Here is a 16,194-nt window from a genome sequence, read left to right on the forward strand (position 1 = left end):
GATTCCCGCAATGGAAAACCCACATCTTGTTTGGACCTGATTCCAACTTCCAAGCTCTTCTTTCGAGTTCCCAGCTGCTGCCCGCCGGCTTACTTGCCTGCTCGCCTTGCATCGCACGACTCAGTTCTATCTGCTACCCGCCCGTCCTGACTAGTTATCTCCCACAAATGGTGGCCATGTGATGGCATCTCAGACCCGAGCTGGTGGATCAGCGGCGTTTCCACGGCCCTCGGCGCATGCTGCACGAGCTCAGAGCACGCAAGAGCCAGCTGACATCGTCGAAGACTATTCAAGCCTTTCTCGTACCTTTTGGCACTTCCCCGAAAGCCGAGAGACATTAACCATCTTGGTTCGGGAGGCGTTTGTGTTTTTTGACTGGGGTCTCTCTAGATCTGACAACCGGCGAGCCGGTCGTGCATCGCAACCTTTTCCTTGTCGTAGAGGCTGTCAGGAGGACATGGCATGAGGCTTCCCAGCTTAAAGAGGACCCTTAGCTTCAAACAAGCGTACGAGCACCTGTCAAGACTTGTTGGGCTTCGAAGCAGGAGCCTCGGCGATTGCTCCTGCCAGTAACACAAGATGTGTTCCATGCATGGAAGCTTACTCGTCAAGTGTGTCTACCGAGATCTTGTCTTGATCAAGATCTCCTGCTAAGATTTACCCTAAGTAACTGCAGTCCAGCAGTCGGTAAATGTAGCAACCATTTCGTCTCGTAAATCACAACAGAAAAGAGACATCATTTTGATAGTATGTATGGCACCTCTGACGCCGCCCTGGCAACTGTACTCTTCACTCGAAAGCGAAGAGGAATGCATGGGCAGCTCTTATGGAACCGGAAGGTTTCCTCTGCGCGTCACGAAATCGCAATTCACATCAACGACGACACGAATGAGCCCAGCAGAATGCCAGTCCAAATGTGGTTGTAATAATGCGCTGCACTGTCTAAAAGGACGCGGTAGTGAGGAAAAGAAGGAAAGGAAGAAACATCGTGAAAATTTTGGCCCGATGTAAGCAAACCACAGACCCACTCTGAGAGCTGCAGGTCATGTGACTTACCTCTGAAGACTTACCTTACGTAAACCTACTTTGCTCTTGGGATGTTACTTACATAAGACAAGCGGCAACAGCCACAGTCTGACCCCCAGCCATATGTGGCTGCACGACAGCTTGCTTTCCCAAGAGGTAAGGCTGTCATTGTGCTGGTCCGTGCCCTTCCGACTCCAAGGAGACATCGTGGTTTCAATATCGCCAGCTATCTGTCAACGCGCGGTTCATCAACTGCACGACCCGCGAATAATGGCAGCGTCCACCTCCAACTTTTGATCATTTGATACCATCACGAGCTGCCCTGCTGTACCAACTGCATGAAAACATCCTCCTCACTGCCATAATTCCTCTGGCCAGCGTGCCAATTGACTCCCACCGCCTCTGCGCCTGCCCCTCGATCCCCCGCCTTGGCAACCACTTCATCATGGCTTCCGCCGTGTTCTTCCTCGACTTGAAGGGCAAGGTGCGCACTACGAAACTGACCTGGTATCTGAGACGTTCAAAAATGCTGATACTGGCTTGCAATAGACCCTTCTTGCCCGAAACTACCGCGGTGACATTCCCATGTCAGCTGTCGAGAAGTTCCCCGTCCTTCTCAGCGAAGCAGAAGAAGAATCATCAGCTGTCCCACCATGCTTCTCGCACGAGGGTATCAACGTACGTGCCGAATTGTGGCTATCTGCGCTCCAGCGTCGCAAGTGGCATCTTGACTGACGAGACGCGAATTCCAGTACCTTTACATCCGACACAACAACCTATACCTCCTTGCCCTGACGAAACGAAACACCAACGCTGCCGAGATCCTCCTATTCCTTCACAAGATTGTCGAAGTCTTCACCGAGTACTTCAAGGCCCTTGAGGAAGAGTCCATCCGCGACAACTTTGTCATCATTTACGAGCTTCTCGACGAGATGATGGACTTTGGCTACCCCCAGACTACCGAGTCCAAGATCCTCCAGGAGTACATCACCCAAGAATCCCACAAGCTCGAGATCCAGGCCCGCCCGCCCATCGCCGTCACAAACGCTGTCTCATGGCGTTCCGAGGGTATTCGCTACCGCAAGAACGAGGTCTTCCTCGACGTCGTCGAGAGTCTCAACCTTCTCGTTAGCGCCAACGGCAACGTCCTGCGCAGTGAGATCCTGGGCGCCATCAAGATGAAGTGCTATCTCAGCGGTATGCCTGAGCTCCGCCTGGGCCTGAACGACAAGGTCATGTTCGAGACAACGGGCCGAACGACACGCGGCAAGGCTATTGAGATGGAGGACGTCAAATTCCACCAGTGTGTGCGGCTGTCACGCTTCGAGAATGATAGGACCATTTCCTTCATCCCCCCGGACGGAGAGTTCGAGCTCATGAGCTACCGCCTCAACACCCAGGTCAAACCCCTGATTTGGGTCGAATGTGTTGTCGAGAGCCACAGCGGGTCGCGAGTCGAGTACATGCTCAAGGCCAGATCGCAATTCAAGAGGAGGAGTACGGCCAACAACGTTGAGATTATCGTTCCAGTCCCCGATGATGCCGACACTCCTCGCTTCCGCACCAACATTGGCGCCGTCCACTACGCCCCTGAACAGAGCGCCATCGTGTGGAAGATTAAGCAGTTTGGAGGCAACAAGGAGTTCTTGATGAGGGCAGAGTTGGGACTGCCTTCGGTGCGAGGCGATGACGAGCACGGTGGTGGTATGACTGGTGGTTTCGGCGGTAGTATGGGTGGTGTTGGTGCGCCTGGCAAGGGAGCCAAGCGGCCAATCCAGGTCAAGTTTGAGATACCCTATTTCACGACGAGTGGTATCCAAGTGCGGTACCTCAAGATTACAGAGCCAAAGGTAAGTCTTTCTCCTTCGAGGAGTTTCAGTGGTTGTCATTTGCTAACTTGTCACAGCTGCAATATCCCTCGTTGCCTTGGGTCAGATACATCACCCAGTCAGGAGACATAGCTGTGAGGTTGCCTGACGCAGTATGAGGCGAGCGGGTATCGGCTTAGTTGTAACGCAATACGAGCTCGAAGGGAGTACATTTTCCATCGATGCATTACTATTTTATTGAGCGAAAAAGTGAATTGAGGTTACACAAAACACATGTTGGCTGGTGGGCATGGGCCATAGACACATCCGTTGGGGGCAGGGTAGATGCGTCAACGCTTCGTGGCTCTCAAGAGCCGTTGGATGAGTACCTACTGGGTCAAGTAGATAACCCGCGTTCACTAGGACAAGAAGGAGAAAGCTTTCAATGATGATGCAAAGTTCAATATTTCAAAAGATGTGTGCGCCTTAGGAAACATGTCCCGCATGTGTCTGCCCCAGAAAGAGCATCATCCCTCATCTCCGATGCCATTCATTGAACCTGAGCATCACAAGATTTCCTTAACGCTGAGAGCACTATACTTGATAGTTGGGAATTCGTTACTGCTGGTTAAATTAGGTATATGTGCTGTCAAGACAACGCCGGGCCAAAAACAGAAGACACGATGAGACGTTGTGAAACGGCATGAATGAGAAAGGGGGAGCTCAGCCGAAGATGACGCAGCATCTAGCCTCGAACCCTTCAATCATCTCCGTAGTCGAGTTGTCATTGTAGGAATCACAACAGATCTGCACCATTACACCTCTCGGAGAACCAGTGGGATCAGGGTCTATTATAGTCAGCATATACTTTGACGTGTGTAATACGGCTTTCCGAGAAGAAGCAATTTACTGACCAGCACGAGAAGATCGCCGCTCATGAAATCCGTTCCTATTCCAGAGCCCATCCCAGAAAACTCGCTCTGTGTCTCCCGGCCTTTTCATCAGAGCCAAGAGGGCGAGGATGATAGGCAAATCACCGCCCAAACCTATGGATCGGGGAGCTGAAGAATCCGGCGTGGCGAATGTGTGTGGCAGGAGATGGGGTATCCAAGACGGCTGGGTTCCAGATACATGTCTTTGGGGGCCGCCGGGAGAGACGATCCGAGTAACACCTGGGGCTGTTTGGTCTGGGTTTTCAAAGGCGATGCTGTGAAACCCACCTGGATAGGGCTCGTCCACAGCTGATATATCAACGTTGGTAGCCAAGCAAGGAAGGAACCGCCAACAGTTGAAGACGCTATAAGTCTTGTATTCCTGCAGGGCAGTCGGCTCTTCCGCTCCAAGTAGCTGAGAACAAATTGCCCCAGGACGTCCCATTGCCTCACGGGTCCAGAAGAATTCATTCCCAGCCGGAGCGATGACCCCGTCCGTATACCGCCAAACAATGCCCGCTCTCTCCTCACCATAGCCATCGGCGGAGTCAGGTGGGCGAGTGTTGCCGCAGGAATCGCCAAAGTTGTATCCATCAAGAATATTGAGTTCGTTCACTACAAAGAGAAAACTGAAGTAGATGTCAGGGACGGCCTCCTGTCTCCCACTGGATTGTCTTGGCTTGTGATCTTTGTCCTTCTTGTCACTTCGCCTCCCGTGCTTACGGCTTCCACTCCGCTATCTCTGTCAGTCATCGTATTAGTCCGAGGTAGGCAGGAGGTGGGCACTTACACTCGACTGAGATTGCATTTCTTGTTTCCACAAAGTTTCAGCAGGCAGTGGCTCGGAGTGCTAGCGCTAGAGGCTGGATACCAAGTCCACGATGTTTGCTGCTATTCTAGCTGGATGACAGTCGCTACTGTCAAGTGAGATTTCAGTGATCTCGTCAGAAATGACAGAGATGATGGATTCCCGGGTATTAAGCGACTATTGCACCTTGGGGCCTGACGACGTCGTCGACCATGCCCGAAAAGGTGGTCTGATATTCTTCAACTTGCGATGCGTCAAGGATGCAACCCATATCCTTACTTGCAGCGCCGAGCATGCTACAAGTCCAGGCTTCGATTGGAACAACCTGGTTTTGACGATCACAAGTGCCCAATCCAAAGTTTCTGACGCCTTGTTGACGACAATGGACACGCGTGAGACAGAAACGCAGTGTTCTGATCGACCTCAAATTTCCTGATCGCGACGGAGGCGTAGGTCCCGTGGTCACATGTCGTTTGGTCTGCACTCGGCCACGTTGCGCCGGTGAAGAATGACTGCATGGCGCACTGCAGAGACACAGGTATGCGATTTCAAGATGAGAAGGCATGGGATTCTCGAGAATGCGGGTTTCGCTGTTTCCTCGGCTGTGGTTGCCTTTGAACCGTCACAACCCAACGAATAGAACTTGGCTGACTCTTGTGCCGCCAGTTGCTCATTGGGGCACGTCTGTCCTGGAGTAATACAATGGCCTGCTTGCTGTTGGGTTGAAATCCAGGTCCAAGATGCCCAAGTCCTCCTGCAACTCCAAGTGTGGGCGTTAACATCGTCGAACGTGATTGCAGGAGTGCAGGCATCGACACTAGATCAAGCGTGTAAGGTTGTCACCCATGAGGTGGATGTTGGTATGACTTGCATGACGCTAAACCAATCAGGTCCATGTGTGCGATTGGGATGAACGAATCTGGAGCCAATGAGGTTGTCGACGATTTCACTTCTTTGGCCCAGCTTCGGGAGCTCGGGCTCGGTCGTCGACGCTGGAGAGGTTCGGACAGAGACTGAATCGAGGTGGGATCCGTGAAGGATTGTGGCTGTCGACTCGACAGCCGTATCGACGAGCTGATTCTTCTTCGGTCATGGATCCCTAGTCGAAGGAAACATAACACCTCCTTCCCTGGCTATGACCTGGCCACAGTCGAGGGGCCAGATTCCGCCATCACTGCAATAGAGTGCAGCGTTATTCGTCCAAATGTCCCTCAGATCATGATGCCCAACAACCACCGGCTGCCTATTGCACCGAATGGAACCTTGAAAAGCGTGATCGGTTAAACATTCCATTTGTTGTGAAGGCTCGACGTGGCATCTCTGGGACATTGCCGAAGACGCGAAGTAGGCAAGGTTGACGCGCGGTGGGGAGCGTGTAGCGGCCGCAGGAAAGATTGGGTACCAAGCAGTGCATACGACCTTTGAATCGCACCAAACGCCAGTTGGTTTCGTCTATCTCGTGGACGAGCATAGGAGAACTTGAGAAGCGAAATCAGAATCATGCTCGACGCCACTGTCTATAGAGTGCGAAATGACTTGTTTTATGTCCTTCTGGTATTTGATGAGATCAAACGTCTCTCTGACATCGTGGTTTTTGAACTCATCCGGGACGAGATATTGGAACAACATTGGATGGGCATGTCTGTGTGATCTCGGTGAGAATCCTCCTTGTAGCACTTCGCTGAGAGAAAGAGGTGGCACAAAGCCTTCAAGGCCTCGTCCTTCAAGATTCATAGGCCTTTCTGGAGCAAGCGCCATCGATATTTGTTCCAAGATCCTATCAAAGACTCATGTATTCATGAATCGGTGTGTGGCAGGCTGGCTTGGAGTGTCCCGTCCATCCGTAGTCCTTCGTCATCGACTGTAATCGGACGATATCGGGCGTCCAGAAGGGCCTATCGGGTGGAAACATCCCCCTCTAAGCTAAGAACCGGTCAGCTCAAGTGCGGGGGTTTATTTGGAGTGACGCCAACTGGTTTCGCTGGCCAACAGCAAATTATGGCGGACCAACGCCATGTTGGGAGGGCCGCAGTTGGTGGGCATGTCTCTGACTACGGCGACATGGCCAGTGGCTTGGTACGGCCAGGATTTCCGATATATCCGACGAAATGGGCTTTCGATTGCGGCACAGAGTCGAGAGAAATGCACTGCCAATAAATAATAGAGGGAAAGGAGACAACAACTTGCGTTTCCGGAGGCACACACCATCAAGCGGTGTTAGTGGGAATGTTTGTGTGACGTTGAATTTGACATTTCCCAGCCAGGCAACTCCCGGCCGGTTGAGCACAAGGCAACTACATACTTTCCCGCCTGGCTTCGTTCCTCTACTCGTTCTGTGCGTGCGGAAAGAGACTAATGCCGCACCCTCTTGGAAGCTCTGTCCGCCTCTTCCTCGCCAGCAGCTTCCTCCACAGAACCGCTGGTACCCACCACTTGAAGGGCCTCCTTCAGAAGGCGCTTCTCGCCGAGTCTTACCTCAACAGCCATTCTCTGTCGAGTTGTCAAGCTGCCCGATGCCAGCAAAGCCTCATCTTGCTCGGCTGTCGTCGGGTACTGCGCCAGAAGCTTTTGCAGGGTGGACACAACAACGTGCTGGTAAATCTCATCACGTTTCCGCTTGTCGGGAATAAGATCAGCATTCATCTTCTTGAGAAGCTTCAGGATACCCTTCAGCTGCTCCTCAAGCTCAGCAGAAACCTCTTGGACCTTGGCGGGGGTTGTGAGTCGCCCCTCCGAGTCTGGCTCTCCTGACTCACGCTCGAGGACAAATACATCCTCGAGGTCTTCAGGATCTATGTATTCTCCCTGCTATCCCGTTAGTTTGATACATTCTTTCCTCTGATTGAACATTTTTCACACGTACCACTTGCTTCCAGACCTCGTCAGTGAGCTTCAACTGTTCATTGAGCACAGACTGGACCAGGTCCCACGGAATCTCAACCACATCGTAACGAGAATGCTTGGGAGTGACATAGCCGTATCTTCTGAGCAACTCAGAATTCGGGTGAGGCCCGTAATAGTTCAGAATCTCCTCTCCTGCACGAATTGTTCGCAGAGCGGTGACGCTGAGGTCATCATCACCGTGATTGACATGAGCCTGCCAAGACATTAGCGTTGGTAAAATGTCAGAAGGACGAAAGAAGAGAACTACTCACGTTGAACTCTGCATCAGCGTTCAAAATATCAGCCATGGGTACCATACCCAGCATTGACTTGCCCTCGCGGTCCTCAACCCATTCCTCTTCCTCTTCTTCCGGCTCCTCTTCGTTCTCCAAGTCAAAGGCATAAGCCATGATGATGCTGCCCATGCGGTGAGCCAATTGCAGAAGCTCTGCTTCGGCCATTTCAGAGGCACCTGCAGGGTAGAAGACGGCTGGGTTGGCTGCGATGACCGACAGGATACGCGAACGGAACATATCATCGGCTTCCTCCTTTCCAATCTTTGACAAACTAGCGCTTCCTTTGAGATATTCGAGCTCAGAAGTCTCCCAGAACATGAGTGTGTCAAACTTTTCGGGAAGGACCTCAAAATAAGGCTTCCAGGGTGAAGCATCGCCCTGGAGGTACTCATAGATCATGACGAGGATAAGAGAACCCCACGAGTCGAGGGGCTCATTCTCCATATCCTCGTCGTCTCCATCGTTGCCGGTAAAGACTTGAGGAATCTTCTTGGGAAGCTCAGACGTCTCGACATTGATGATGCTTTTTCTCGGGATGGTGAAGAGGACCGTCTCAGGTGCGATGTCCTTTGTGGCCACTGGGAGTTTGTTAGTCAACAGCGTGACGAGAAGAAGGCAAAATGACCTACCGATTCCTCGCCCGGCGTTTTGGCCTCTCAGGTCAACGATCTGAATGTCATCATGGAAAGTGGCGCCCGGCAAAGACTTGAACCACGACAAAAATCTTTGCGATGTCGTCTGAAAATCACCGCCTGCAGCCATGACGCCAACCAATTATGAGTACGAAGTCAACAGTGCAAGTAGGTGGAACCTGTGTTATAAGGAGGACGGCGTGGCTGATGTATCGCGATGTTTCTTTTCTTGCGCCAACGATTCTATTAGCCTCGGGAGGTCTTGCTGTCTGGTAATTGGAGGCCAGAAATTTTCACTGGGATAGAAGTACTGTGCGCAAAAGACCTCTTTGTCTCTCACACCGTGCTCGCTGAGACCCACTTTCCTAGAGTCTAACAGACTAACACGATGTTCAAGCCCCATCAATTAACATTTAATGGTAAGACGATTTAATTGCCCATGACCTAGGAGATTGCGTTGTTGTCAATGAGTTTTAAAGTATTATTTAATGAATATTAGGAGAAGGGGTGAGAGTGTATGATTTCTGGGTAGTTCCAAAGATATCAGCAGGAGAGCGATCAGTCAGTGGTGTCTGGCTGATGAATAGTTACCACTTCAAGACGAATGAACAAGAAGACGTGGCCTTCTATAAGTCGATTGCCTTCAAGATGACCATTCTCATCATCTATTTTCAGGTAGATTATGATCTTTCGTCCACTAACTATCTGCTTCGAGGGTCGAAAGAGGAAAGGAATGGAACAATGTTTGCTAACCGATATTTACTCAATGTTGGTTAACCCGAATACTTAACACGGCATTCAACTGCTTGAGACTATGGATCATTACAGGAGCACTAAAAAGTTTCAGTGGTCGGATTTATTTTATGCTTAAATCCTAATTGCAACTACACCCTACAGAATGATGGTATGACCATAAGGTAGTCAGGCATCCAAACAGGTGCCTCAGACAAATGGGCGCATGTCAGCACTTGTGATGAGAGCTGCCTCATATGGCCTAGCAAAGCTCCACCACATTGCTAAAAATCCATTGGATGCTTGGAGAATTTCATGGAAAGTGATACGAGTTGGAAGATTCCCAAACATCAAACAAAAGCCAGCAGCGCCATCATCATCGCTAGGAAGCTCAGCTAGCATCCAATAGCAGCACAAGAAGTATCGGTCAATCCCTCTTTACTTAAGAATATGCGTCCTACTCCTCTCGCACTGCCAACTTTCTTGTTGACAGTTGGCTTCGACCAGCCGAATCCAACCGCAACTCCGCCACCGCTTCCATCGGACGCTACGCCTTGGATACCCCGTGCCAAATGCCTACATCGAATGGGTGACGCCATCATCGCTGAAACTCATTGCGGTGACAAAGAGATATTGCGACCATGTTTTCTCGATGCGCCTAGTAAGCTTCCGGAAGGCTACATCACTCAATGCTTGCTGGATGCTGGTTGCGGTACCGGTCACGCCAGCATGGAGGACTTGTGGATCACCGTTGCTTGTCTTCGAACATTCGGCAACGACTGGATCCATCTTGAACATCCCGATGATCATGACGCAGAGTCGAAACTGGGCTACGATGATCTGAAGCTCAAGCGGGAAGATATCCTTGCTAGTGAGTACTGTTTCAGCTCGATCGCAGCCTAGGCGTCAAAGACAGATGAAGCTGGCCTACCAGTAAGAACATAATACATGAGCTACCATATTTTAAGATGTTTGTCGATGCGATGTGCTGCTTCCTTCACTTCGGGTGTTGATAGTATTACACGAAAACCATGGTGGCACACGGGGCATTGTTATTATGGGATGCCATGAGCCACTGGCTCTCCTTCTTAAGGTGCTAGTAACTTCCATGCAAAATGCTACATATATATCATCTGGAAACAGACCTAAATTTCTCGTTGAATACACTAAATGACACGATCGCCGACTTCCGAGGTTTCGATAGTCGTCTCATCAGCCGTGACCATTTGGCGACCCTCAAATCGAACCTTTAGAGCCTTGGAAGCGCTTTGAAGTTCATCCAAAGGCCGGAGTCCACCGCCTGCTCTAGCACGAGAGTCTTCGTCCAGGGCGACTAGCATGGCCAAAGACGAGTTCTTGGCTTCCCGGAATGCACTACGTTCTTCTCTGCTCGATGCCTGTCGACCATTCAGTTTCATTTGGCTGACGATTGTAAGGGCAAGAAATAGCAGAGCCATCACGATCTCGACTGCAAGCATAGATATCCATCCCCAAGTGATGTGAACGTATGAGACCTGCGTTAGTGCTTTGCCAGAAATGTTGAAAGAGTTGAAGGCGTAACTCTGCGGTTGATTGACTCGCATGCTGGTAGCAAAGTTCAGAGAAGTCCAAGCTTTAAGAGCAATGCCACAAGGGGCTAACGAGCAGACTTACATTGTTGATACACTGGTCGCAACATTTGTGTGTATATTGTTCAAGGCGATTTGTCGAAGAGTAGAGTTGGCGATGTTTTTCAAGTCATATATGACAGTTTGAAAAAGAGTCTTGAGAAACTCTTGTCCACGGAAGAAAACGGCTGTGTCCTGGTACTCTTCGGTGACGTAGCTAGCACTCGCATAGCCCATGATATCGGTCTTTAGAATGGTGGATATCTTCTCTAAAGAGAAATAGCTTGCACTGTAATGTTCCTCCTCGAGGGTCGAGTCAGCGTCAAGCTTTGTCAAAAACCTCGGATCCTTGAGATGCAATGTTTCGTGCCAACGGTCGATGCTCTGGTTGCACGTACGCGATGCTTCTCCAAGGAGTGGCCGGCACCGCATGTCCAGAAAGAAGGGTTTCTCTTGTTCAACAGGTACAGCAGACGTCTCGACAAGAGTAGTTCTTTCGATACCCATAGAAACCCTTGTCTCGAACGTTTGAACGCACAGATGATACATGACCTCCATTGCTTCATGTCGAAAATTGTAAATTGCGCCGATGAGGTCGGACGCAAACGGCGCTCCGGCGACTTCAGAGAGCCCGTTATACCACGTCTCGTTCAGCTCGGTCGGGTTGGTGTAGATGACGGTGAAAGAAGATATCCTAGTTTGCTTGAGATCTTCATCGTCTTGGAATGCAAAGGTCTCACTCCCGTTGAGCATGTCAGTCATGGCCGCCAATGGTGTTTGATGAGCCATTTCCAAGCCACTAGGGAGAGATGCTCGCCACACCTTTGCATCAGGCTTTGGGAAACCCAAGACAAGGGTGTCGATAATGTCTGGGGAATCAAACTCCTCCACTTTCAAGTGTTCGGTGATGTTCGCCGTCTTCATGCAAATGCCCAGAGACTGATACCGATCAAAGGTGCAATTACCTGTAGAGCAGAACGCGCCTGCGGGTGCGATAGGCTCCATGAAATCGGTGCTGTCAGACAAAGTGGCTAGCACTAAAGCTCGGCGTGCCCCTAAGTTCATGCGGTCTTCGTCCGACGTCATGTTGCGTACAGCCGCAGCTTTGGCTTCCTCGTGCAGGGCCACAGAGTCTCGGACAGGATATTTGATGGCGAGTTGCGTTACCGGTGAAGTTAGGGCGCTAACGATCATCAAAAGGGCACCAAGAGAAACGAAGTGTTTGTATCTGATACGTTTCAACAGCATTACGGAGCCCCATGGCCCTCTGCTCGCCTGGTCGAACAATTGCAGGTCATGAAGAGGTCGGTCTTTGAGGAACCACGACCATTGCGTCTGGCTTATTGCGACAGATACAGGAAGCATGAAGGCTGCTTTTGCCAGTGTAGTAAAGAAGGCGAGGAAGGTGTTGAGCGTGATATGCAGCGGCCAGTCTGGCAAAGGTTGTTGGTCATAGCTGCAGAGGACCGCAACGATCACTAGAGTCAAAATTGTTAGTACGAAGTCTTCGACGGTATTCTCATAGAGCCAAACTTTGGAAAACGTACAAAAGAAGGAGGATATGCTGAGAAATATGTAGAACACCTCCCAGGCCCATATTCGCCAAAGCGGCTTGGCCGTAAATGGTTCACACTCTGATTTTCTAGGCGGCTCATCACTTGAATAGCCCCGTTTCAAACTTTGATAACCTTGGCTATCGATGGTGTCGAACGTAGATGTAGCTACTGGCTTTCTGTTGATTGATACGTTCATAGCAGGCGTGCCAGATTTTAACCTCGCTGTGGAAGGCTGATTGTCTGGAAGGCCTGTAATCAGGGGATTCCCCTCAATGTTGTTAAGCGAGCGTCTGGGTTGGAACTGTTCTCTTCTAGCCATTGCTGGGCGCATAGCGCTACCAAAGTCGTCGCTCGACAAGAGGGTTCCTGTTAAGTTGTGAGCAGTAACTCAGTCTGGTCAACTTTTATTGAGCGCATACCATGCCCTTGGTCAAGGTCAGTTGAGCTTTGCCTGTTTCTCGAGATGAATTGTGGGACAGCTTCTGCGGACACTGGCCTTGAGAGTCGTCCACGAGGTGCTTCTTCGGGGCCAGAGTCTAGCCCACTTTCTGAGAAATGGCTATATCTTTGGCCAAACATGATGGATTTGGGTACGGCGAATCGGGGCAAAATTACAAGTTGCAATGCTCAAGACTACCGGTGCTAGGGCAACTTTTCAATTCTTTTTATGACAGCGAGTTCTTGTTGAACGGGTGTTGGACCGTTGTGGAAAGACTCAATGAAGCACTACAAACGGGTCCTCCCGTGGTCGCCAAGTACAACCTGCAGTACACCAGCCCCCAAACCGCAAACACATCTGCGGTGGAGTGCCATTTGCTCTCGACTCCCACCAATGAAGCCTATCAACTATTGCCCCACCTAAAAATTCAAGGTTGAATTGCATACGAGCAACCGCAAACTGGAAGGCGATGAATGCAGGCTGCCACGGCACGAACAAAAATAACAATGTCTGCGTTGAGGGCAGGTGCCGGGATGAGAGAGAACCGTCAGTGGTTGGTTATGGCCAAGCACTCAATTCGGACAGAGGTTCGACTTCTAGCCGAGTGATGCAGTTGGACCTCAGTCTACCTGCCCGAATCGGCTCGTGGCAGAGAGCTGAAGTCAGACAAACGACTTACGAGCGGGAAGAGCTGACGATACCTTGATCCATGATGACTGATGAATTAATCGCGATGGAGAAGAATAGACATTCATTTCTCCTCAAAGAATGCACCGTTTACATTTCCTCTGTAGCGGTTCTTCACTTAGTAAGGTGTGATATCGAGTCAGTTACCATTATAGCCATCAGGATTCAGTTAACGCAAGCTGAGACAAGAGACAACTTCACAGCAACTCACCTGGTCGCAAAATGCCAAGTCTCTACGCCGTTTCCCCTTTGAATTTCATCTATGGGCCGGCTATCAGACGGATAGATTGCCAATCAGCACTACTGCAATGCCAGTGTCACAGCCCCACGTGATACCACCCTCTTCTGCAGATGTAATGCAGGCATCGAGCCATGGAGTCTGCGAGCGGGGTAGTGATTCTAAAAGTTGTTCATGTTCAGCAGTCATTCTTTGAAATCAGGCCCCCGATAACCGACTTGCGTTGATTTTCGGAGTGTTTTCTTTCAGCCCACACCAGGCAAACCTATCCATACCCGAGTTCCAAGTTGTCAATTATCCCTCCTGGCTAACCATCTTGTAACTGCTGCACCATGTCATCGCTGAGGCAGCGGTTTCTGCCTGGTTGGATCTACAAGACGGAAGAATGCCCGATATGCCTGTCCTTCTTCTCCACTGACATGCCACCCGGCCCGGACCCCCGAACCGGACTGGACCCCAAATTCAAGCCCGATCGCCGCTTACTGCAACCAGAGTACCAAAACCGTTGTCACGGCTGCTGGATAGGCCGCTTCACAATCTCATTCTTCAGTCATGTTCTCGACAGCGTAGACTCAAATGACATGCGAGATGCCCTGTTCTACATCGACGCAGACGTTGACGGCACAAACATTGTTCTTACCGCAAGGAAAGGAGGGCCAAGAGGCGGTTATGTACTATCGAAATTGCAACTGCTTAAAACAACGCTACCACCGGCCCAAGGTTATATGCAGTCCTGTCTGCGATACTTGATCTCAGTCCTTGACCCCAACGCTTACAACCCGCTGCCGGTGTATGTAGCCCATGCCTATGAGTCTCCACCCATCGTAGGCCACACGGGGTCTCCAGATACTTTCAAAAAGATCTTTACGTGGTTCGAGGAATGTGTCGCGCAGCATCCGGACTGTGGCAGTGGACTCAGCATACACCCGATGCCAACTCGTCTGATTGATATCTCAGACAAAGGCAATATGCGATTGGTTGAACATGTCACCACAAGAAGCCACTACATCGCGCTCAGCCACCGATGGATAGAAGCTTCCAAGATGCCGCGATGTGTGAGCACCAACATCGAATCGCTGAAGAAGAATGTTCCTTGGTCTGCTCTTACCCGGAACTTCCAGGACGCCATCATATTCATCAAAGACTTTGCCTCATGGTATGCGAAAGACCACCCAGAAGAAGAACCCATTCGATACGTCTGGATCGACAGCCTGTGCATCATCCAGGATAGCGTTGCAGACTGGAACGCAGAGTCAAAGTTGATGTGTTCTGTCTATGAGGGTGCACTCCTCACTGTTGCAGCAGCGGCCGGGCCTGATGGCTGCTTTGCTGAAGCTGAACGCGTCTACAAGGGATTCGATGTTACCAATCCTCAACGCCAAAACCCGAGACTGATGCTGCGAAAAAGCCTACCGGATCATGAGAATGAGTATGAGATGGCCGGGAGGGAACATGTCATGCAGCAGAAAGGTCTTCGTACGCCTAGCAGATTGGATCTGATGACAAGAGGATGGGTGATGCAAGAAAGACTACTTTCTCGCAGGTTCGTCGTCTTCGCCCCAAACGAAGTCATGTGGGAGTGCTACGAAGGCTCCCGATGCGAATGCGGCAGACTCTCTGGCATGACGGGCCAGTTAAACCTTGAGGGAGAGGAAGGCAACATGAGTCAGGTTAACCAAAGATCCTATCGTTTCCACGACTCTAAGCGGGTAGAGGATCCGAATTATGCACTCCTGCCGATGCCGCTCAAAATGGCGTATTATGCCTCATTAGACGACAAGGGTGAACATGCGGCACGGAACCTCCGCAACTGGTGGCGCCGGCTGGTTGAGAGATACACGACATTAGACCTAACTCAAGAATCAGACAGGCCCCCCGCGATAATGGGTCTCGCAATCCAATATAGCCGCCGGACTGGGCAAGAAATGAAGGATTACGTTGCAGGGATATGGAGGAAGTCACTTCCCTTAGACTTGCTATGGCATACAGAAAATCCCTCCAGTGAACCTATCTCCAAAACTTCGAAGGCCAAGGAAACACCATCGTGGTCCTGGGCAAGCTGCCGAAGTCAGGTCAGAATGCCTCGAGAGGGGAGCATGGAGAAACCGATATACTACGCTGAACTGACTTGTGTCAACGATGGTATCACTGTCGGTCTGAGATGTGCTGTTTTCACTGACTTGAGTGAAAGAGCAAGAGACGAAACGTTCCCGATTACCGTGTTGCATGACTTTCCTGACAGAGCGGCAAGTCTTGCTCCTTCAATTTGGGAAGCTGAGGCCATATTTGCTCTAGTGCTCAGAGCGGGTGAAGGCGAAGATACTACTTGGATGTACCTTCACATCAAGCCCATCAAGTCTGTCCAAGGTGGCGTGATCAAATACAGCCGGGTAGGACTTCTTGAACTAGGGAGGCGCAGATATTTGCGAAATAAGATCACTTGCCCAGACGAATTGGTCGGATCTTGTTTCAAGTCGGAAAGAATTGAAGAGTTAGAGTTGGTATGGGTAATTTATAGTAACATGCAATGAGGTCATGAATCAACTGAGA

The 16,194-nt window shown here is 50.6% G+C and overlaps 6 protein-coding genes across 6 annotated transcripts; 3 read left to right on the forward strand and 3 right to left on the reverse strand.

Moving 5' to 3' along the window:
• Positions 1-753: 753 nt before the first annotated feature.
• On the forward strand, positions 754-3,013 carry CLUP02_07157 (adaptor complexes medium subunit family protein; the record flags this gene model as incomplete). The annotated part of the gene is made up of 5 exons (XM_049286153.1): positions 754-1,007; positions 1,405-1,510; positions 1,576-1,704; positions 1,779-2,876; positions 2,933-3,013. 5 exons carry the CDS (start codon positions 754-756, stop codon positions 3,011-3,013), a joined length of 1,668 nt encoding a protein of 555 aa, XP_049143296.1.
• A 544-nt stretch (positions 3,014-3,557) lies between these two features.
• On the reverse strand, positions 3,558-4,574 carry CLUP02_07158 (uncharacterized protein; the record flags this gene model as incomplete). Its single annotated transcript, XM_049286154.1, has 3 exons — positions 3,558-3,682; positions 3,749-4,502; positions 4,557-4,574. 3 exons carry the CDS (start codon positions 4,572-4,574, stop codon positions 3,558-3,560), a joined length of 897 nt encoding a protein of 298 aa, XP_049143297.1.
• A 2,352-nt stretch (positions 4,575-6,926) lies between these two features.
• Positions 6,927-8,515, reverse strand: CLUP02_07159 (SET domain-containing protein; the record flags this gene model as incomplete). The annotated part of the gene is made up of 4 exons (XM_049286155.1): positions 6,927-7,379; positions 7,438-7,671; positions 7,730-8,331; positions 8,383-8,515. 4 exons carry the CDS (start codon positions 8,513-8,515, stop codon positions 6,927-6,929), a joined length of 1,422 nt encoding a protein of 473 aa, XP_049143298.1.
• Positions 8,516-9,567: 1,052 nt separating this feature from the next.
• Positions 9,568-10,020, forward strand: CLUP02_07160 (uncharacterized protein; the record flags this gene model as incomplete). Its single annotated transcript, XM_049286156.1, has 1 exon — positions 9,568-10,020. The coding sequence occupies one exon, from the start codon at positions 9,568-9,570 to the stop codon at positions 10,018-10,020; it is 453 nt and encodes a 150-aa protein (XP_049143299.1).
• A 263-nt stretch (positions 10,021-10,283) lies between these two features.
• Positions 10,284-12,859, reverse strand: CLUP02_07161 (uncharacterized protein; the record flags this gene model as incomplete). The annotated part of the gene is made up of 4 exons (XM_049286157.1): positions 10,284-10,701; positions 10,771-12,202; positions 12,272-12,646; positions 12,700-12,859. 4 exons carry the CDS (start codon positions 12,857-12,859, stop codon positions 10,284-10,286), a joined length of 2,385 nt encoding a protein of 794 aa, XP_049143300.1.
• Positions 12,860-12,903: 44 nt separating this feature from the next.
• CLUP02_07162 (uncharacterized protein) lies at positions 12,904-16,078 on the forward strand (the record flags this gene model as incomplete). Its single annotated transcript, XM_049286158.1, has 8 exons — positions 12,904-12,919; positions 13,005-13,086; positions 13,119-13,244; positions 13,305-13,380; positions 13,610-13,783; positions 13,847-13,962; positions 13,991-16,000; positions 16,054-16,078. 8 exons carry the CDS (start codon positions 12,904-12,906, stop codon positions 16,076-16,078), a joined length of 2,625 nt encoding a protein of 874 aa, XP_049143301.1.
• Between the last annotated feature and the right edge of the window lie 116 nt (positions 16,079-16,194).

This window comes from Colletotrichum lupini, chromosome 4 (assembly GCF_023278565.1).
Source record: "Colletotrichum lupini chromosome 4, complete sequence".
NCBI lineage: Eukaryota > Fungi > Ascomycota > Sordariomycetes > Glomerellales > Glomerellaceae > Colletotrichum > Colletotrichum lupini.